Below are 22917 nucleotides of genomic sequence, written 5' to 3' on the forward strand. Positions count from 1 at the left end.
TATGGATTGCTTGTGATAAGAAAACTCAAGAAACCATGCTGTTTCAAGCATGCGAAAACACTTCCATGTAAATACAGGAACAATAAAACAGCACGGATGACCTGTGCTCTTTTTGATGAATACTTAAAAGCTCTAGATTCAAAGATGGCAGGAGAGAATATAAAAAAATTTTTATTTGTCGATAACTGCCCTGCTCATCCAAAAAACAATGAGCATTTGTTGTTTGTTTGTTATTTGGTTTTAGGAGCATTAGCAATTAAGGCCATATTGCTCCGGGGATATGCGGTGGTCATTCCCTGACCTTTCCGCAATCTCCATATATTTGGTGGTCACGGGCTCGAACCCCAGTCTAATCAAGAAGCGTGTGCTACGCACTGCTGCTCCTGCCCACCTGGCTACGGAGGCGCCTCCAATGAGCATTTAAACAATGTCCATGTGGAGTTCTTCCCTGGGGAATCCACATCAGTTGTGGAACCAATGGATCAGGGAATGATCAAAATTTTAAAGATGCATTTTCATAAGTACCTTGTACATAAATTCCATACCCTTGTAAAACTGAAAAGTTCAAAATTTTTGTTAGATGCAATGCATTATTTAGAAGCATCATGGGATACACTGAGGAAATAATTAATTGTTATAATTAATTCCTTTAAAAAGGCTGTGTTCTTCATTGATACAAAAGAAAATGTTGATACCATTGAAAATGATGAAGGAAGGGATTCCTTTTAACAAATGGGATTTCTTACTGAGTAATTTGGGATTTACAGTAAATTTTTATGATTATGTTGATATAGACCATGGGTTGCCAACAAGACAATCGCAATCTACCAGTTGATCACTGCTTTAATTTCAGTCGATCACGACAAATTCTAAATATTTCCTTTATCCATTGAACCACGTGACAACTCTTGTCGCAGCGGAGCGCTACGCTTGTTTAGTGAAAATTCACGTAGTTACGTTGCTTACATTGCAATTACGTTATTTAGCTTACTTAATAGTCATTGCAGTACAAGTAAACACATGGGTTGTGTTAGGGTAGCTAAGAATAGGAACAGGCGCTTGTATACTTGCATATACACCAATGCTAGGAGTTTGGTAAATAAATTTGATGAATTTGAGGTATTGCTCACAACATCAAAGACAGATATTGTTGGGATATCAGAGATGTGGTATCACACAGATATAAGCAATGTAGAACTAGGATTTGGGGAGTACAATGTGTACAGGAAGGATACGAAGGGAGGAGGGGTTATGCAGTTAGTTAAGAAACACACAAAATCTAAGGAAGTGCATCCAATTGATGTTGGTGGACAATGCAATGTTGAGTCTGTTTGGTGTGACATAAGCACTGGGAAAGGAAAAATGAGAGTAGGCACGTGTTATAGGCCTAATGAATCTGATGAGTATAATGAGCAATTGTGCAAAGAAATAGTGGGCCAGTAAATTAGAGTGTCTTATAATGGGGGATTTTAATTTCCCAGATGTTAACTGGAATTTGTGGATTGGTCACTCACACACTAGCAAGGCTTTTGTGCATTTATTGGATGATTGTTTTCTACAGCAGCATGTTCGGAAGGCAACTAGAGGGAGTAATACTCTTGATCTGATTATCAGTAGTGATTATTCATGCATTAGGAATTTTCAGATAAAATAACCACTAGGTGACAGTGATCACAGCATACTGATGTGGGATTTACTTAAAGATGTAACTACCATCAGGGGTAAAGGGGAAGGGTTTTTGCTTTGGTAAAGGCAACTATGGTGGTCTGAGACAGTATTTAAATTCTATACGGCGAGACCAACTGATGATGTTACCAACAGCAAATTTAAAATGTGAAGTATTCAAAAAAATTAATCTTGGAAGCTACTAGGCTTCACATACCAACTAAGAAATATTGTTCAAGATTTAGGCCTAAATGGATGTTAGATGAACTAATGAGACATATGGCAGAGAAGAAAAATGCATGGGATAAATATAAATTAATGGGTGACATGGAAGCTTATGATAGATATAAGCTGGTCTGTAACCAAGTCACAAAGGAGATTAGGCAGGCAAAGGCAGATTATGAGAAATCCTTGGCAAAGGATCAAAGAAAAACAGCAGAGTTCTTTACCTATGTAAACTCTAGAAGGAAAGGGATGAATCAGATTGGTCCACTGGATATTGATGGTTCAACTGTTGATGATCCTTCTCAGGTGGCTAACAAACTAAATGAGTATTTTGCATCTACGTTCACAGATGAGGAGTTATTTAGGGAGTGGAATGCCAGAGGTGAATTGAACTCTGGCAGTGAGCTAGATGATTTTGTAATAACTGAGAGGAAAGTGGAGGAGAAACTGTTGAAGATAAAAATAAAAAAGGCACCCAGGGTGGATGGGATCTATCCAGTTATATTAAAGGAGGCAGCAAAAGTAGTAAGCAAACCCTCAGCCATGATTATGAGAGCTTCCTTGGACTCAGGGGAGGTACCCATGGACTGGAGATGTCAAATGTGACCCCAATTCACAAAGGAGGATCAAAGGCTGACACAAGTAATTATAGACCTGTGAGCTTAACTTCTGTTCCAGGAAAATTAATGGAGGCACTGGTAAAAGAAGCACTGCAGGACTAATGTTATTAGAGGAGTACCTCAGGGTTCAGTGTTGGGTCCATTGCTGTTTTCTGTATTTATAAATGATATTGATGATGGTATATCAAGCTTAATGTCGAAGTTTGCAGACAATACGAAGGTTGGCAGGGTTGTTAAGGGCACTAATAACAGTACGCTGCTGCAACAGGATCTAGAAAAAGTTGAGCAGATGGGCTGAGAGGTGGCAAATGAAGTTTATACTACATATCGGAAGCAGTAACCCCAGAGTAACGTATCAACTCTGTGGTACTACACTAACAGTGTAGTACCACAGAGTTGATACGTTACTCTGTGGTACTACACTAACAGTGGTAGAGAACGAAAAGGACCTGGGGGTAATTGTGCAGGCAGATATGAAATTTTCTGAGCAGTGCAGACAGTCTGCAAGAGTAGCTCATCGTGCCTTGTCAATGATATACAGGAATTTTTCTAGTAGGGATAAGGAGGTGATTATCGCCTTGTATAAGGGGATGGTCAGGCCACACCTTGAGTGGAGGCCTCATTTTAAGAAGGATGTAGAGCTGTTGGAATGAGTACAGAGAAAGGCAACAAGATTAGTGAAATGAACAAAGGGGTGTTTTTACAAAAAAAGGCTTAAGTTTTGCAAATTACAGTGTCTGGAGACTAGGCACCTGCAAGGTGATCTGATTGAGGTGTATAAAGCCTTGAATGGTTTGAGCATGCTCAATGTTGATGGTATTCTTCTTCTTGCTCAGAATAATCATCTGAGAGGGCATGTTTGTTTGTTATTTGGTTTTTAGGAGCATTAGCAACTAAGGCCATATTGCTCCGGGATATGCGGTGGTCATTCCCTGACTTTTCCGCATCCTCCGTATTTGGTGGTGAGGGGCTCGAACCCCGGTCTAATCAAGAAGCGTGTGCTACGCACTGCTGCTCCTTCCCACCTGGCTACGGAGGCGCCCTGAGAGGGCATAAATTCAAATTGAAGAAAGACAGATGTGCAGAAGTTTGCCTTCAGCCAGCAGGTTGTTGGTTGGTGGAACAGACTTCCATCCTTTGTTGTGGAAGTTGATAGCCTAAATAAATTTAAGGCTGGGCTGGACAGGTATTTGGAACAAACGTAGGGGTAAAATGGGAGCAGTTTTTTTTTTTTTGTTTTTTTTTGGCTGATATTACATAAGTTTGCTTTCTTGCATCATGTGCCTGTACTAATGCTAACAACTGGACAGTACTGATACATTAATTTAATACCCTTTGATTTACGATGAATACTACGAAAAAGAGTAAAACATACCATTTTCATGAAGAGTGGGAACCAGAATATACTTTTTTGTAATGAAGAAAGAAAAATGTTGTTGTTTGATTTGCAATGCTACAGGGCTATACCCAAAAAAGGATATTTAGAAATGCACTTCAACGCACTCCATGGTAATTACTAATCTGATTTTCCTTCTAATAGTGATCTTAGAAAAATTAAATTAAAAGAACTTAAATCCAGATTATTCGCACAACAAAATTTCTTCATGTCACCTAATTTACAATCTAAAGCATTAACTGTAGCATCATTTAAAGTGAGTCGTCATCTTGCAAAAAAATGCAAACCATTTTCTAATGGTCAATTCATCAGATGCATTTTTGGAAATAACAGATTCTTATTTTGAAAATTTTAAGAACAAAAATGAAATTAGAAGTGCTCTTCAAGATCTGCAATTATCTCGAAATACTGTGATGCGACACATCGAAAAAATGAGTAAAAATGTAAGCAAACAATTGCGTGCTCATATGGCTCATTTTCTTTACAACTGGATGAATTTACAGACATCAGTAATACAGCTCAATTGCTCGTTTTTGTTCGTACGGTTTTCGATGATTCTGCCACGAGAGAAGAACTGCTGGGTGTGGTTTCGTTAAAAGAAAGAACTAGAGGTCTTGATATATTTAACGCATTAAAAAATTTTATTGAAAAAAATTAAACTACCACTATATAAGCTCGTATCAATAACAACAGATTGAGCAAAAGCAATGACAGGGCATCTTAACAGATTCATCACATTGACCCATAAGGATGAATTCCCAGATTTTTTTAGTTACCACAGTATCATCCACCAACAAGTGTTAGCCAGCAAAAGATTAAATACTAAGTGTTACGAACATAGTTTTCAAAATTGTGAATTCCATCAGAGAACAATCTCTTCAAAGGAGACTTTTCAAAATGCAACTCGATGAAAATGAACCAGATCTGAGGTGGCTGAGTCGGAGTAAGTTTCTGCAGAGATTTCAAAATTTGCTGAATGAAATTAAAAAATTTGTTGATCAAAGGGGAGATGATTATCAGCAGCTACAAGATACAGAGTGGTTGTGTGATCTGGCTTTTTTGGCAGATTTTACCAGTAAGTGATCTGAATTTGGAATTACAAGGAAAAAATAAAAATGTTGGTGACAATTAGTATTATTTCTGCATATAAATATCGATTTTTGGCAATGGTAAGGATCTCAAAGGAAAAAAATTATCATTTTGCAAATATGCAAGATCATTTTGCAAAAATATCCTGTTTTTGAATGTTTCTGAAATTGAGAAAGTTGTGGATGATTTTGAAACCACATTCAGTGATTTAAAAACAATTGAAGACTTTTTCAATATATTTCTTATCCATTTAATGTCGACTTAGATACGAAACAAATTGAAGAAAGGAAAAAAAAAAAAAAAAATCACTGATATCACATGGAGAAAATATTACTTGAAAATGAAATTATTACATTGCAAAACGATATCTTCCTAAAAGCCAGATCATCAGAAAAATAATTTTGGAAATATATTTACTGAGAAGAGCACCCAAATGTAAAAAAATGAAGTGAACTTTTAAACTGCTGTTTTGGTTCCACGTATCTATGTGAATCCACATATCTAAGTTGATAGCTTAAATAAATTCAAGGAAGAAGTAAACAAACTTTTGGACCGAATTGATGGGTAGAATGGTAAGTGGGTTTTGTTTGTTTTTTTGGCTAATGCTGTATAAGCTTGCTTTCTTGCATCATATGCCTCTACTAATGCTAATTTCAATTACAGGGTGTCCTTGTTATCCGAGGATAACTGGTTCCAGAATATTCCATTTAACACGAATTCACTTAAAATGGGGACCAAATTTTCGCAGTAATGTGTATTATGTACTTGTACATAGTAAAAAAAAATGGATTGAAAGAACTGAAAAAAAAAAGAGAATTAGTTTGTTAGATTTTTTTATTTGTAAAATAATAAGAGGAGTTTACCTCAATATAGTATATGTAGAACACTTCCGTATGATACTCTCCAGAAATTAAAACGGAAAAAACGACAACTTACCGGTACATTAGAGTAAAATATAAATAATTAAATACCAATTTAACACAATTCAAATCAATTTAAAACAATTAAAAATCAATTTAACGCAATTAAAAATCAATTTAACGCAATTAAAAAGAATCTAACGAAAATATTCAAAACGATTTTCCTTCCTTATTCAAAACATTTTTCCTTCCTTAAGAAGGAAAATCGTTTTGAATAAGGAAGGAAAATCTTTTTAATTATTTAATTATTTATATTTTACTCTAATGTACCGGTAAGTTGTCGATTTTTTTCGTTTTTTCCGTTTTAATTTCTGGAAAGTATCATACGGAAGTGTTCTACGTACTATATTGAGGTAAACTCCTTTTATTATTTTACAAATATTAATATCAACATAGAACATATTGAGTATTACAGCTCTGATTCATACTATCTAATAGATTTTTTATTATAAGTTGAACAATGTAAGGTTAAGTAAAATTCACTGAAGTTACACTATTTTCGGTTTTACAAATGAAGAATAAATCCAGAGTTGTATTTTATTTATTTATTATTATTTTTATTTAATTTAATTTTTTTTGCCGTATTTTTTCAGATAAAATTGTGTCGTAGCATTTAGTTATACTTTTAACTTCGCACTTAATTTTACAGGACAATCATGAAGAAGGTCATCGTTACAAAAATATTCAAGTGCTCGGTCAATTTTCTCAAGGACTTCCTTTAATTCCTCTTTAATTTTCAAATCGTCGTAACTACAGGGACTCGGATAATGAATACTCTGATACCGGGGACCCCATACAGTCCAAATAGCATTGGCCATCTTATAATTTTGTAGCTCTAACTTCATATAGTTAATTTAAAGAAATAAAGTGATCTCATGCCTTTAGTTTTCATGTATTTTTCTTATTTTATTGCATAAAATAATAACTATAAATATAAAATAAATAGCATACAGAAAAGTGTACCAAAAATTTAAGCATGTTGTCCTTGAGGTTGTCACAGACATTCTCTCAGATATGCCAGACAAGCTGTACTTGCTACCTGGGAGTCTAAAACGCTAATGGAACTGATATTCGGGTGACACTCAAGTCAAGTGGATGCAACTTCGGTGAAGTCCGGACAGTCTGTGACAGTCAAATCCTCTGCTTGCACCTTCACGATAGTGGGACTGTTAGTAATCCTGGGTATAATCCCCATGCGCAAGCACACTGTGGGTGACCAGCCAGGTGTGAACCAATGTAAGTAGGGATCGAGGTGTGGCACCCATACCACATGGAGGAATGCCACTCCTCTGTTTTACCAGGCAATACTAGGTGGTAGATGACTCTCATCAACCAGTGCAATACCAATACTTTGCTTATTGTAGGCGTGAAGTGGTGGAACCCATATTTTGTCTCCAGAGCTAAGTCCCAGTCAACCCTTCCCCATCTCTTCCATCATGCAGTATGACTGATGACTTTTGAGGTGATGATGGACATCATGGCGAGATCCGATCTTCCTTACATTTTGAGGGTACAGCTTTAAAACGGTGTTCGCAGGCCGGCCGCTAGTTAGTACACCAGACCGAACCTATTGTAACTCTCTAGGAGGCTTCCGGATCAGCTAGTATATAATCTTGCTACCTCTTTTCTGCCAGATAGTGACTACAGGGAGTCTGAGTAGTGTGTATGCGGAGGGGGCATTGTCGAGGCCACGTAATGTCAAGGATCTGGGTATATTCTTACCATGTGCATGCCATATCCAAAAATTTCATTACTTCATACAGCATGCCCCCCACCAAGACCATCACCAAGTTGTGACCTGAGGTCCTCAGATCACAACTTGGTGTTGGTCTTTTCTCCAATGGAGCTTTTCTTTCATGGCCATTCCCAACTTCCAATAAATGTGCTAAGGCTGTTTACAAGAGAAGAATTTTTGTTGCATATCGTAATTGGCTTGTTTCCAATTCTTCAGTTTCATTTTCTACCTATATCAAAGCTTGCAACAATTGCAAAGCAGTTATTAATCAGTCCAAAACTAGATTTTGAACAGGCTAAAAGTAGAAAACTCGCTTCTTACCCTAATGGTAGCCAAGCATTCTGGTCTCTTGCCAAAGCTATTGACCGCAACTTTTGCCCATCTCTGCTCCCACCTCTGTCAAAACCAGATGGTTCTGTTCTCACTTCAGCCAAGGATAAAACTGACCTGCTAGCATCCCATTTTATTTCCAACTCATGTATTAATGATCTTGGAAAATACTTCCCACCATTCCCAACACGCTGAACTTACTCCTGTTCTTTGCTGACTTTTTTCACTTTCATATTCCAAAGGTGTTTTTAATTCTGCTTGGAAATTTGCTCATATCCAACCAGTTCCTAAAAATGGTGACAAATCTCTCCCATCCAATTATCATGCCATTGCAATTACTTCTACTCTTTCTAAAGTAATAGAGAAATCAATTAACCGCCAACTTTTACAACTACCTAGAAACCTTCCATCTGATCAACGATCGCCAGTATGGATTCCGTCAGTGTCGATCCACTGGTAATATTCTGACTTATGTTACCCATTTATGGACAAATTCAATGGAAAAGTTCGGTGAAACACAAGCAGTTGCTCTTGACCTCTTAAAGGCTTTCGATTGTGTTTGGCATAAAGGTCTTCTAAACAAGCTTCCATCTTATGGTTTGCCAACTGTTTTTTGTAATTGTTATCCAGTTTTCTCTCTGATCACTCACTGAGGATGATGGTAGATGGCTCTCTGTCTTCTAAGTTCTCCACTAATGCTGGTGTCCTCCAAGGTTCAGTTCTTTCCCCCACTCTTTTCCTCTTGTATATTAATGACCTTCTTCAATTGACAGGACATCCTATTCATAGTTTTTCTGATGATAGCACATTGCATTCCACTTTCCAGTTCGAGAAACCTTCCCTGCTCAATCAGTTTCAACTTCTCGAATATCCGCTACCCATTCCTTAAATGCCGATCTCCAATGGAGCAAAGACAACTTAGTTGATTTCAATCCTTCTAAAACTCAGCCTTCTCTAATATCTCGCAAAAAGGATTCTTCTGCTTGTATGCTTATCTTTGCTGACACTCCGATTTCTAGGCAAGATGATATATTTCTTTTGGGATCACCCTAACTTCTAATCTCTCTCTCTCTCTCTCTCTCTCTCTCGGCACAAGCACATTACAAATATTGCTTCCTCTGCATCAAAAAAACTTGGTTTTCTCTTTCACTCTCAGTGTTACTTTTCCTCCAAACAGCTGTTCGCTCTGTACAAATCACAAATCCACCCTACAATGGAATATTGTTCCCACATCTGGGACAGTGTGCCCCCAAAACCTTTCTCAGATCTAGATTCCATTCATAAGAGGGCAGTTAGGTTAATTAATGACTCATCTCTAACAGAGTCTCTCCACTCGCTGTCTCATAGACGTACTGTTTCTGCTGCATGCCTTTTCTACAGATACTTCCATGGGCACTGTTCTTCTGAATTGGCTTCTATAATTCCCACTCCCTCTTTCAAAACAGTCTGAACACATGCTGCCACCAGCCAACATCCATTTACTCTCCAACTTCAAACTCACAGAACCAACTTTTCATCTTCCTCATTTATTCATTCAACTGCCATTTTCTGGAATAACCTTCTTTCATACATATTTCCTGAAAATTACAGTCTACAGAAGTTCAAGTCCAATGTCCACAAATATCTTCTTTCATCTTCTCAACCTCCAACCCAAGCACAGTACTAAGTACTATAGGTTCTAATACCTCTCGTGTTTGGGGTTCTCATAAAAAAAAAAAAATAAATAAAAAAAAAAAAAAAAAAAAGATTCAAAAATTTATCGGTATGTGTATCAGAACATCACAAACAGCATTCCCCATGCACGCATGCACACACTAAAATGAATGCCATATGCAGTGACATTTGCATTTTGAATGATCATGTAGGTTCATTCTAAAACTTGATGAGTAGTACTTATCTACTACATCATTAATTTAATGCTCTCAATACCATTATCAATATAATTAATGAAAATTAAAAACACGGGTACAAGCAAAGAACTCTGATGGATCCCATTCATAATACCCTTGTCCATTTATAACCCTGTCTTCTGCAGGTTAACCATCACTTTATCAACTGTAGCATTGCTCCACTCCCCACCATTGGCACATTTATCTAACTTACCATGTAGGTGTGTTTCAAAAATGTTTCTAAAATCCAAGTAAAGTAAATTATATCAAAGTTATTCCTTTCACCTAGCTCTTTTGTGATTACCTCAAATATTTTACTGGATTGGTCCTTACCAAAAACATGTTCTGATTCTCTTATATCATTACTATCAAGATGACCTGCACTGAATTATTAATCATAGTTTTCATAATTTTTCTACCACAGAGTCAGATTTACAGGTCTGTCAATATGAGCTACACATCCATCAGTGGCACTATAAGGTATGTTCGTGTCAGACAGCACCTGGGATTTCTCCCATCTCCGCTCCAACAGTGGCACTCTGAAAGCAGGCAGCAACATCAGTCTGCCGCCAGTGCTGGCTCAGTCTGAGCCAGCACTGGCGGCAGACTGACCAAACATCATAAAGAAAATGTCTACTTTTCAATGGTTTTTTTTTTGTGTTTTCTTCTCACATTCTTTTGCTATTTCACAGAAGACAACTGATGACAGGATTTAGCAGAAACACAACTGATGACAGGATTTAGCAGAAACACAACTGATGACAGGATTTAGCAGAAACACAAAAGTTTTTTTAAGTGTTATTTGTTTGTAAGTGTTATTAATTTTCTTGTTAGCAATTGAATTAGTTTCAATGTCGAGTGTAATTTTCATCCACTTTAACCTTTCAATATGAAGTTTAAAATAATTAAGTGAAAATTTTACTAGTTAACCCAATTCATGCACTGCAAAATTTGATGTTAGTCAACCTGTAAAAAACAGGCAAGTTTAATAAATGTTCTCATACTTTAAAATCAACTGTAATAGGTGACTGACCTCTCCAGTGAGCGTATGATAAAAGTAAAATTATGAAAAAATTATTAAAAACTATTTTGGTGACAATAGATAAAATTTTTGTATTCCATCAGTATTATATCAACATTCATATTGCATCAATGATTACTGGAATCAGAACTGAAGTATGGTGATAGAACAATCAGATAAGTAATTGTGGCTTCTTCTGAATATTACAGGCTTGCTCTTGGAAAATTTAAGTGTCCTCACCAAGGCTTAGAATGGAATGCACCAGAATGCTATTCTGGTTCTTCATACACATCAATAATGTCATGTACATATATACATACTTGATTATTAAAAATACAATATTTTATTAAACAATGTAAAATTTTCCATTTCAACTCCTGGTTCTCACTTAAACTGAGAAAATATGCTACTGCACTTTATGTACCAGTGCACACATTTTGCATGCTTTTCTTTTCATCAAAAGGTTAATTTTTTAGACATTTTGGTAAACCTTTATATCAATACTAGATATTGAAACCATGTTATTTTTCCATAATAAACGTAGTAAACTGGATCTCAACTGAAATTTCATTTTATGTGGATAACTAACCTCTTATTAGAAATGGAATTAAGTAACCAAATATGCAACAGAAGTATTAAGTTGTTTAGTTAATATTACCAATAGTTTAGCCAGTAAAAAATTTATGCGTATTATTAATCTTATTCTTCTTTATCCAATTTTTGACTAAATTTAAGCTAAAAAGCAATTCAGCTTATATTAAAAGAAACATATGGTTATTGTGATTATCTGAAAAGTTTTTCTTATCCATAAGTGTTTCTCTGTTATATTCTAAAAACTGACTTACTTTATCTGTCTTCATTGAATCTACTGACAAAACTAACACTCTTTCCAAGCTTGTCTTCTGTAACTTGATTTTGAACTATGAAGGAATAAAGAAGTAAGAAATACAGTATTTATTCTTCACAAAACTTATCATTATACTGCATATGATACAGAATTTTATTTGATTACATTATCATTAAGCAGGATGCCATTATCTCAGTAGCCAACTGCAACTCAAAGTGGAGGAAAGTGGGCTACAAATATTGTAAATGGAAAATATAAAATAAATAATTCTGCCCATTTTGTCCAAATGAAAAGAATAAGAAATGATTTCTTGATGGTCCAACCGAGATTCCATAGATAGATTATAGGAAACATGCAGACAAGAATACAGGATGCCCATTAAATCTCACAAGATGCAGAATCTACGTCAACAACATTCAATTACATTTCACTGCAGGTTTTGATTACTCGGGTTGCCATCATCATCCAATATCACATCAGAGTGACCAATAACTAAATCATTTTGTTTGGAGTTCAAGTGTCCTTCCTACAGTGTAACTCAATCTAAGGTTGAGGCTGGTCCTGAGGTTGGTTATGGATATTCTTCCAAAGATCACAATTGAGGCTTAAGCATATCACAATGCCAACAATTCCACCATTCTTCTGAACCAGTTCATAACACATGGAAAAGTAAAGTTCAGTGTGAACATTTCTTATGGAAGAATATCTGGAAAATATCCTTAGGTGAAACCAGATGTGATGAAAAAAATCACCATCAACTGCTTGTATAAATGCTGCTGTACTGTTCTTCAACAGTGCACTAACAAATTTCAACAGACCACAGAATATGAGAAATTAAATGAAATACAACAGGCACTGGGCCATTTTGCTACTTAAATAAGATCTATAAATCAGATTTCTATTCTTTCAAGAAATTACAAGAGATATTTTATCTTGAAAATATAAGACCATCCATTGTCCAACATGAGAATATGTTTCATGAGGAAATTATTAAAAAAGTCAAGTTTTCCCGGAATAAGACCAGGATGAAATTCCGTCCAGGTCACTATATTGAGAAAAAAAAAAAAAAAACCAATTTTGCTGCTTTTTGTAAGAAAATCAAAAAAAATTTCTGCACAACCAAAACTGAATTTAAAGCAAGTTCTGAATGGTTAAATAAATTTACATAGTGTAAGAGTATCTTTAAAAAAAGTAATGAATGGCAAATCTGCTACTACCAGTTCATACATACAAAATTATAATCCAAATTCAATTCTAATGAAATATCTATTGTTTTAAAACATTGGTATTTCTTCACATCATAATGGCATAGCATACATATGTCAATTTCTTTGATGCAGGGAAAGGAGAATTTCTTTACCCTATTTAAAAAATTATTATGGGCCAGCCATAGTCCATTGGTTAGCAAGTACAGCCACAAGTAAGGAGGATGCAGTTATTAGCTCACATGCTACTACAAAAAATGTACAACCCATTGTGTGACTGTACGACTAAAACTTCAGCTGCCATTAACAATTCATTATGTATACAGTCACAATGAATTTGTAAACTCTTCTGGCCGTAGCAATCTAAAAAATAAATGAAAATTTATTTATTTTTTATACCTACCAACTTTGACTTTCAAAATGAAGGAACTCATGTAATTGTTAGCAAGAGGGGTTTTTTTGGGAAAAATAGAAGGAAAACAGGAGCTTTTTTAAAAAATGCAGATTTTATAGAATCCAGAATTTGGAACCAAAATTAAATTTCACTGAAAACATCCACATTTTATATTAAAATACAGTCATGGGATTATTTACCAACAATGCATGCTTTCAAACATTACCTTACCTAAATTTTTTTCTGTCTGTGCATTTCTATTTGAACTGTCTGTTAAATATCAACTGATTATGATTGCTTTGAGACAGATACTGTTGCAGACTTGTCTTCTTCAGAAATATTATTAATAATCAGTTGCAGACTTTACTCTCTTCACACATGTTGAACCAAAGTTTTGTTCATAACAATGGCCCTCTGTCTAGACATAAAATCAAGACTTTGGATTACGAACTGGAATTCAACATATGATGAGTACAATGTGTACAGGAAGCAAGGAGGGGATGGGGGAGTAACGCTCTTGGTTAAGAACATAGAACCTAAGGCAGTGCACTCAGATGATGTGGGTGGCCTATGCTGATGAGAGCATTCTCAAGGTTTTGCAGAAAGAGAGGATCCGAAATGCATTTTTGTTTTTGTATCTAGCTGCATATCATCTCACATTCAGCAATGTTATGACAAATTGCTAAAATTCCATGCATGACTTTGGATAATTTCAATAGATCAGAATGTCTTATAATGGAGGACTCGAACATCCCAGATATTGACTAACTTGTGGGTTGGTCACTTATACAGTAGCAGAAATTTTCTGGTTTTATCAGATGACAGTTTTCTACAGTGACACATTATAGAAACAACAAGAGAAAGAAATACTCTTGATCTGATTATGAGCAGTGACCCCATCATGCATTAAGAATATCTAGATAAAAGAACCATTAGGTGGCAGTGATCATAATATATTGATGTGGGATATATAACTACTGTCAAGGATGAGGGGAAGGAATTTTGCTTTCATAAAAAGTGACTACATTGATCACAGTTTTTAAATTCCTTTCAGTGAGATCAACAGTTGATGTCACCAACTGAAAATTCTAAATGGGAGGCATTCAGGGAAACAATCATAAAAGATACTAAGCTTTTTAAGTTCAAGGTTTACACCTAATGGATGTCACATGAAGAGACTAGTGGAAGAGAACAAAAATGCATGGAATGATTATAAATTAGCAGGAGACATGGATCCTACAGAAAGAAGGAGTGCATCAGTTCAGATCACTAAAAAGGTTAGGCAAGCTAAGGCAGATTATGAGAAGTCCTTGCCTAAGAATGCAAGGAAATGTAGCAAAGAATTTTGCTTATGTTAACACTAGAAGGAAAAGAATGAGCAATGTTGGTCCACTAGATATGAATAAAATATTAAATAAATATTTTGCATACAAATTTATGCTTAAAGTTTTTTAGGTATGTGAAACCAAGTTATAAATGGAAGCTAAATAATTTTTTTATAAGTGAGAAGGAAGTGGAAGAGAAATTGCCAAAGCTAAAAGTAAATAATGTGCTTTGTGCTGATGGAATATATCCAGTTATATTAAAAGAAGCAGCAAAAGAAGTAAACAAGCCCTTAGTCATAATTATGAGAATATTCTTGGATTCAGGATATGTGCCTATACACAGGTGGTGTTCAAATGTGTCTCCTATTCAAAAGGGGAACCAAGGGCAATGTGAGCAATCATATGACCTATAAGCTTACTTCTATTCCAGGAAAAATAATAGAGTCAGTTAAAGAAGTAGTGCAGGATTATCTTAACAAGAATGAAATATGAAAAAATCACAGCATGGATTTGTTGGGGTTGGGGGGGGGGGTAGAATTCCTGCCTGACTAATCTGATTAGCTACTATGATACAATAACAAAGGAACTGGATATGCAAATAATACTTCTGACATCATATATATATAAAATTATTATTTATTTAATGTTATGTGTAGAATGCAGTAGGTATATATCTATAATTTAACAGGTGCTAATAATGAAAATACCGTGTACCCTGGGAGCGATATATGTTGATTAAAGGGGGTAAGAAAGGAAAGGAAAAGTGTAACGTTATAAACAAGAAGAAACAAAGTGCAAATTTTGAAAAGAACGACCAATATAGGAACAGCATTGCAGTATCTTTCATAATTTTTGTGTCTTCTTCAGAGGTCATCCACCCAAATTATGAAAAAGAACAGCAATACTCTTACTTCTGTTTCTGACATGTTCTGTATGTCAAAAAGCACATGTAAGTAGACACGTGGTAAAAACTAAAATAATTTAGAATACAAATTTTGAATAAATAAAATAAAATAAAATGCAAGTCATGCAAAACTATTATGTGCTACTAAAGTATAACATACAGAACATGGATGACCTTACAGAAGTAAGTAGCCCGCCAAAAAAGTGGAAACAAAGGAAGGGAGTGTCCGAATGACAAGAACTTACCTCTACTGGACGGGTTGACAGAAAAGACAGAGCCGGAGGCTAACCCGTGTATATATGCGTAGAAACACTAGCGGCGCCTAGCGTTAGACGAATTTTGGTGTCTGAATATTATGTAATTACGTATGCGGTGGAGTTACGCTAGGTTAAAGTTAAGTACATGGTGCTCAAATACCCGGGATAGCAAAGAAATATAATAGCTTACAAAGTAGCAGTAGAAGGCAGCTAAACTTTGTTAAGGCGAAAAAATAGATTGGGTATAGTAAGAAAAATAGCACTCTGAATATTGCGGTCGATAAACTAATGGCTCACAGAGAATAAAATGTAGTAATTAGTAAAGCAAAAAGATGATTAAATTAGGGATATGTAGTTGGGCTAGGGTAGTTCGGGGTTGCAAACCCGTTCCTATAGTTAGGACCCTGAACGAATGTCCGAGAGTTGGAGCATCATGTATTTAAGTCAGTTGTGTTAAAAGTGTAACATGTATATTCAAGTTACAATTAACAATTAAATAAATAAATAAATAAATCAAGATTGGTTTAAAATTAATTACAAGGTAAATACACTATGTCAGGCCAATCGGTGGGTACAAGTTTTCTAGACCGTAAGACACCAAAGAGGCCTAGTGTATTGTATTTACACTATATACAAACTTGATGCGTATGGGAATAATTATAAGTTATAAATTAATAATGCTGTTTATATTGATATCTATTAAGTTTTTGTGCCTTAAAATGTTAAGGGCTTTATTAATATGATGACGCAGGTATGTAATAGGAAAAAGATTTTTGGTCAGTTTACTGTAAAAACTTCTGATGTTATCAATGACTGTTGTTTTGTCGCTGCATATTGTTGCTATTCTTATGCATTGTGCTAAGATAACATTAGCATGTACCTGTTTGGAAATATTGGAATTCCATTGTGTAAAGTTTACTATGCTAAAGTTGAATGCTTCACGTTTGTTGTACAAATTGATGGAGGCTATACCATTTTTTATATTAATGTCTAGATCCAAAAAATGGGCTGCTGTATCAGAATTGTTAGTTCTTTCTAGTACAAGTTCATTAGGGTATAGATGTCCATAATCCTGGATGAAATTCGGGCAGTTAATTGCTATGAGGTCATCTATATATCTGAATAGTAATAGGTCCTGTGGAAATGAGGTTTCTGACCAGTATAGATATAGGTTGGCTATTATGCATGAGGCTGGGCTGCCCATAGGTGTTCCATTGGTTTGTTGATATACTGTATTACCATCATATATGAAGTTGTTGGAAATACATAAGTTCAGTATATTGTTCCAGTAATAGGCGTTGCAGGAAATAAAATCCTTATGTTTATCATAGATATCTTTGAGTACCAATTTGAGATTGGTTTGATTGATACTGGTAAATAGGCTATTGAAATCAAAGGTTTGAATATTATTGACTGTATTACTTTGCAAACATTTTAATACGGGTTGGTTGTTGCCTATGATTTTGCTGTTATGTATGTTATGCATCAGTGGTTGCAGTAACACAACTGACTTAAATACATGATGCTCCAACTCTCGGACATTCGTTCAGGGTCCTAACTATAGGAACGGGTTTGCAACCCCGAACTACCCTAGCCCAACTACATATCCCTAATTTAATCATCTTTTTGCTTTACTAATTACTACATTTTATTCTCTGTGAGCCATTAGTTTATCGACCGCAATATTCAGAGTGCTATTTTTCTTACTATACCCAATCTATTTTTTCGCCTTAACAAAGTTTAGCTGCCTTCTACTGCTACTTTGTAAGCTATTATATTTCTTTGCTATCCCGGGTATTTGAGCACCATGTACTTAACTTTAACCTAGCGTAACTCCACCGCATACGTAATTACATAATATTCAGACACCAAAGTTCGTCTAACGCTAGGCGCCGCTAGTGTTTCTACGCATATATACACGGGTTAGCCTCCGGCTCTGTCTTTTCTGTCAACCCGTCCAGTAGCGGTAAGTTCTTGTCATTCGGACACTCCCTTCCTTTGTTTCCACTTTTTTGGCGGGCTACTTACTTCTGTAAGGTCATCCATGTTCTGTATGTTATACTTTAGTAGCACATAATAGTTTTGCATGACTTGCATTTTATTTTATTTTATTTATTCAAAATTTGTATTCTAAATTATTTTAGTTTTTACCATGTGTCTACTTACACGTGCTTTTTGACATACAGAACATGTCAGAAACAGAAGTAAGAGTATTGCTGTTCTTTTTCATAATTTGGGTGGATGACCTCTGAAGAAGACACAAAAATTATGAAAGATACTGCAATGCTGTTCCTATATTGGTCGTTCTTTTCAAAATTTGCACTTTGTTTCTTCTTGTTTATAACGTTACACTTTTCCTTTCCTACCCCCTTTAATCAACATATATCGCTCCCAGGGTACACGGTATTTTCATTATTAGCACCTGTTAAATTATAGATATATACCTACTGCATTCTACACATAACATTAAATAAATAATAATTTTATATATACATTATGGTTGTAGGGTACTTTTGCTCTTGCAGTGTCCCTGATCCATAATTCATATTATCGCTATTCTAATTCATATTATCGCTATTCTAATTCAAATCCAACTTCTCTATTTAATTTTAATTTTATTATTCGTAATTATATATATATATATATATATATATATATATATATATATAAAATGATGTGCAAAAAAAATTGCATCATCTCATTTTTTTGGTTGTTTGCCCTTATACTGGCAGCTAATCTTTTAGAAACAGCTGAAAAAACTTAAGTGATAACAATACACATATGAAACTTAATTGCAGAAAAATTTTCTTTTATGCCTTATGGGTAAAATATACAATGATATAAGTTATTTTCTCCAAAATAACATCATGTTACTTATGGTTCATATAATAAAAATTCTATAAAAGCAGTGGGTTTCCCCCCCCCCTTACTTTTCTCATACTAGAATGAGCAGTTGCCATTCTAGTATGAATGACATTCTGTATGTCATTCTGTTCATCCCCTTGAATATTATTATTCAAGGGGATGAACATAAGGTTGGTAGGGGATTTTTTTTTTTTTTTTTGGGCTGATACTGTGTAAGCATTTGCTGCTTTGCATCATTTGCCAGTACTACTAATAATAACAATTATCCAGTACTGCTCACTAGTAATCACTTGTACTTTTCAATTTAGTAACCCTGAAAACTGCTCAGAGTGTATGGCTTTTTCAGACCACTTCTAACCTCTTCTTTAAATAGGTTTGTCAGAAGTTGCCATTTTTCTACCAGTCTAGTTAAACATATACCCAAAGACAGCCAATATGTCAAACATGCTTCAAAATATTTTTAATTTAAGTGGTATGCATTAACTGAAACTGTTTAAATTAACTTCTCCATTTACTTCTTTCTAGATAATATTAAATGGTCACTAAATATTCATCCACTCTCACATGAAGGCATGCAACCCCCTTTTCTGTACACAAATTAGCGAGAGTCAGCACATTACCATTAAGTGCTCAATGTCCTCTTTTAATATCTTTGACAGTCCAGTTTTCAGGCCTACTATAAAAGTAGCATTATTAACACTAATTGCCAGATAGTTTTTTTTTAAAGGAATCTGAAATGCTTTCAGACTGTTCAAAAGAAGATGCACAGCATCATGTCCTGTACAGTCACCTGCCATTGGAAGGTGACTCTATGGAGCACAACATTTATTTTTTGTATCAGGAAAGGACACCACAATGGAATATAGCTTAGAATCACTTGGATTACTGCTTTTGTCTGTGGCTTATTTTTCAGGGCTATTACCACCTCATTTTTCCCACTATGCACAATTTCACATACCTGCTGTTTCTGCTCTTCCAGAACCATTCCCCCCACCACTATCAGGAAACATATTTCAGCATGGGTGACACATATCATTAGAAATGTTACATTTCTAATTATACTAGAAAGATATATATTTTTTTTCTTTTTCTACATAGTGCACACTGTCCCTATGATTATTTGTTTTTAACTGTCTGATTACATTGTTTCCCATCACTTGAAATAAAAAAAACCACACATAAATACACAAAGTAAACATGTTATCTTCTTCCAAATTTTAAAATAAGTGGAAAAACATTACATATACATCTTCAGACATTTTACATAGTCATTCTTTGGCATCTTACTGAAAGACATTGTAAATTACCTTTGCACCACAAACACACACAAAGTATGATGAAAGTCTATGGCAACATGCAACAAAGAATAATGCTAAGAGTTCCCCCATATTCAAATTCTGCATAGTTCATGCAACATAGCTAGCACACTGCTTATTTTCATTAAAGCCAATTCCTTAATGTACAATTTTTAAAAAAAAATCAAAATTTAACAATCCATAATTTTACTTTTTTTTTTTTTTTTTTTTTTTTGCAAAAAAGAGAAAGTATATAACAATGAGATGAAGAAAAGATTAAAACAAGTCAAAAAGACATTTTCTATATAATAATAATGTGTAATAAAGGTGGTCTAATGACCACTTTATTACACATTGAATTTAAATGGTGGTTAGTTTCTGTGTTAAACATGTGATTAGACATTTAATAGTTTAGTTTTTAATGAATTTCAGCAGAAAAAATGCTTATGAAACCAACCAGTTTGTACAATTACAAAATAAAGTGTGAATGCTTTATAACAGAAAGTTTGATTATTTTTTAAATTAAACATTTCATACCATATCTAAGAAGAATTAATTAGTTTTTTAATGCTAAATGCTGGATTATTTGAATTTAAATGGTGGCTTCCAATAAATTCTACTTAAACTAATTAACTTGCAGATGACATTTCTGGTTCCATTTTGCTTTTGAGGCTGGTAGAGAATAAGTTGGTGGTTGTTGTTGGTTTGAAATTTTTCTGGCACATTAGCAGCAGTGGCTATTATGCACCAAGACAACGTAGAGAATAAGTATGGTTAGATAGTTATAAAGGTCTGTTGAAGTCTGTTAGTTGTAAAGGCCTGGTGATGGTTTCTCAAAGTGAAATCAAAAACCTATAAGTTAATTATTTTAAGCATTTGAATGTACTGTGTTGGCTTTTAACTTTGGCAGTTGGAATTCTTCAGAATTAATATTCAATAAACTAACTAAATTTTATCACAAATGTGGCCAAAAGTATTCTTCATTTCACAAATAATTTATTCTAACTCCTGTTATGCTTTTCACAACACAAAATAAAAAGTCTGATAAAATGTGCTATATGGATATGTCATTTAAAAAATTTCAGCAAGGTTTTTATGATAAAAAAATGCTATAAAATAAATGTGGACATTTTGATAATGACCTTCAAGTATAATTATTACCAAACAGGAAAAACTAAGAAGGGTTTGAATTATGCTTGTTACATTAAAATAATATTTTTTTCTAAATTTGTATAACAATAAATTTCTGCTCCTATGCATTTTTGTTCTGAACCTTAACCACCCCTTTTCAAAATCATCTAAAAATTAGTTTTTCTTCATTTCAATCAATTATCTTCCTAAATATGCATATGTATTTATAAAGAGCTGTATAAATACATAACAGAAATTTCTATGAAAAAATATTTAATTACAAAAATAAAAATGAAGGCAAGTTAATGTGCTACTATTTAATATAGTCACCTACCAGTCCCACACATTAAATGCACTTTATCACAAATTCAGGGATATTCCCATTCAAAAAGACTTCAATTCATCACTTATCATCATCACCACTGAAAAATTTCTCTACTAATGTTTTTGAAAAGCCCAGGAAGGTTAAAATCAGTAGGGACACGGTTGGATCTGTGTAGTGAATGGACAAACACTTCCCATTGATACAACCACTGTTGTATGCATACAACAGAATTCAACCCTGTTTGAATTGGCTGCACCAAAAACAGATTTTTTTTTTTTTTTTTTTTTTTTTTTTGACATGACTGCTGGACCATACACACAGTTCACAACTGCTGGTGAATTTCTGTGGGCTAAGAGTGCCTAGGACATGAAGAAATTAGATGTCATGTAGCTCTTCCTTTGTCCATGTTTCAAATAGGACAGCCAGTTTGGTTTAGCTACCTAATATCAACAAAGACATACACAGTAGCATGTAATAAGAAGAAATGAAACATTAAATTTGTGCTGTTTGCTTATGAAATGATTCACCATTGAGGAAGGCATGGTCTTGACAAAAAAAAAAAAACATCTTACTTTACTTCCCAAGCAGCCCTAGATAGAAATATATTCAGTGAGTAGGCTAGATTTAATGTTGGCATAAAGTAATGTGTTAAGACTGTCAGCTTTCAGAGACCTAAAACAAATGCAAAAAAATTCATATACCCATTCATTAAAGAAATTACTTATTCACACTGTTCAATATTTCTTTTAAATGTCCAATCTATATTTGCAAGAATTCCAAACTGTTTATCTAAACAGAAGATATCCAATAAAAATAATATTTATAGTAATAATTTAGTGACACCTACATCAAGAAGTCTAAGAGAGCTTTCACATTTCAGAAAATTTCTTCGTAGTTGTTTTTTCTCTTCAATAAGATGAAGTATTTCATTATTTGACAACTGTTCGGTAACTTCTGATGAGGCTGTTGAATGATGCTCTTGAATCACTATTGAATTCTGACTTGTAGTACTGTTTTTACAAATACATCCATCAGAATTTGGTTTCTGTTCTTCAGCTGCAAGTCTTGATTTAAGTTCTGAAATCTACAGTAAAATAACTTTACATTAAAATGAAAATACTTTTCTAATCAAAGTACTTAAAAAGGACAACTGTGAGGTATTTGTCAAAGAAATATTATTTAAAGAAAGAAATACTCATAAATCATATGAATTATTTTTAAACAGAAATTATTGTGGTAAATATTAGTTTACAGAAATTACAATATTATGCATTCATGTATATACCCTTAATGCCACATAAAAAAACCCTACTTAACTATCTCAAAATGTTTCTAGATTCTCAGCGAAATCTCACCAGGACATGAAATAAGAATAGGAAATAAACAATAAGAGTGGGATAGGAGTAGGAAATAAACTCAATTATTAACATGATGATTAACTGAGATATAAATAAAACTGTTTTAGACAATGTCAATATT

The 22917-nt window shown here is 34.3% G+C and overlaps 1 protein-coding gene across 1 annotated transcript in view; it reads right to left on the reverse strand.

The window, feature by feature from the left end:
- Positions 1-11589: 11589 nt before the first annotated feature.
- LOC150086040 (kinesin-like protein KIF18A) overlaps positions 11590-22917 on the reverse strand; it is a 100186-nt gene continuing 88858 nt past the window's right edge. The window contains exons 10-12 of the mRNA XM_090374779.1: positions 22286-22522; positions 11736-11810; positions 11590-11625 (exon numbers count right to left, since the gene is read on the reverse strand). Coding sequence (XP_090230905.1) covers positions 11590-11625; positions 11736-11810; positions 22286-22522 — 348 coding nt within the window. The remainder of the gene's footprint in view (positions 11626-11735; positions 11811-22285; positions 22523-22917) is intronic.

Source organism: Mastigoproctus giganteus, chromosome 5 (assembly GCF_048544385.1).
Source record: "Mastigoproctus giganteus isolate SK-2022 chromosome 5, ASM4854438v1, whole genome shotgun sequence".
Lineage (NCBI taxonomy): Eukaryota > Metazoa > Arthropoda > Arachnida > Uropygi > Thelyphonidae > Mastigoproctus > Mastigoproctus giganteus.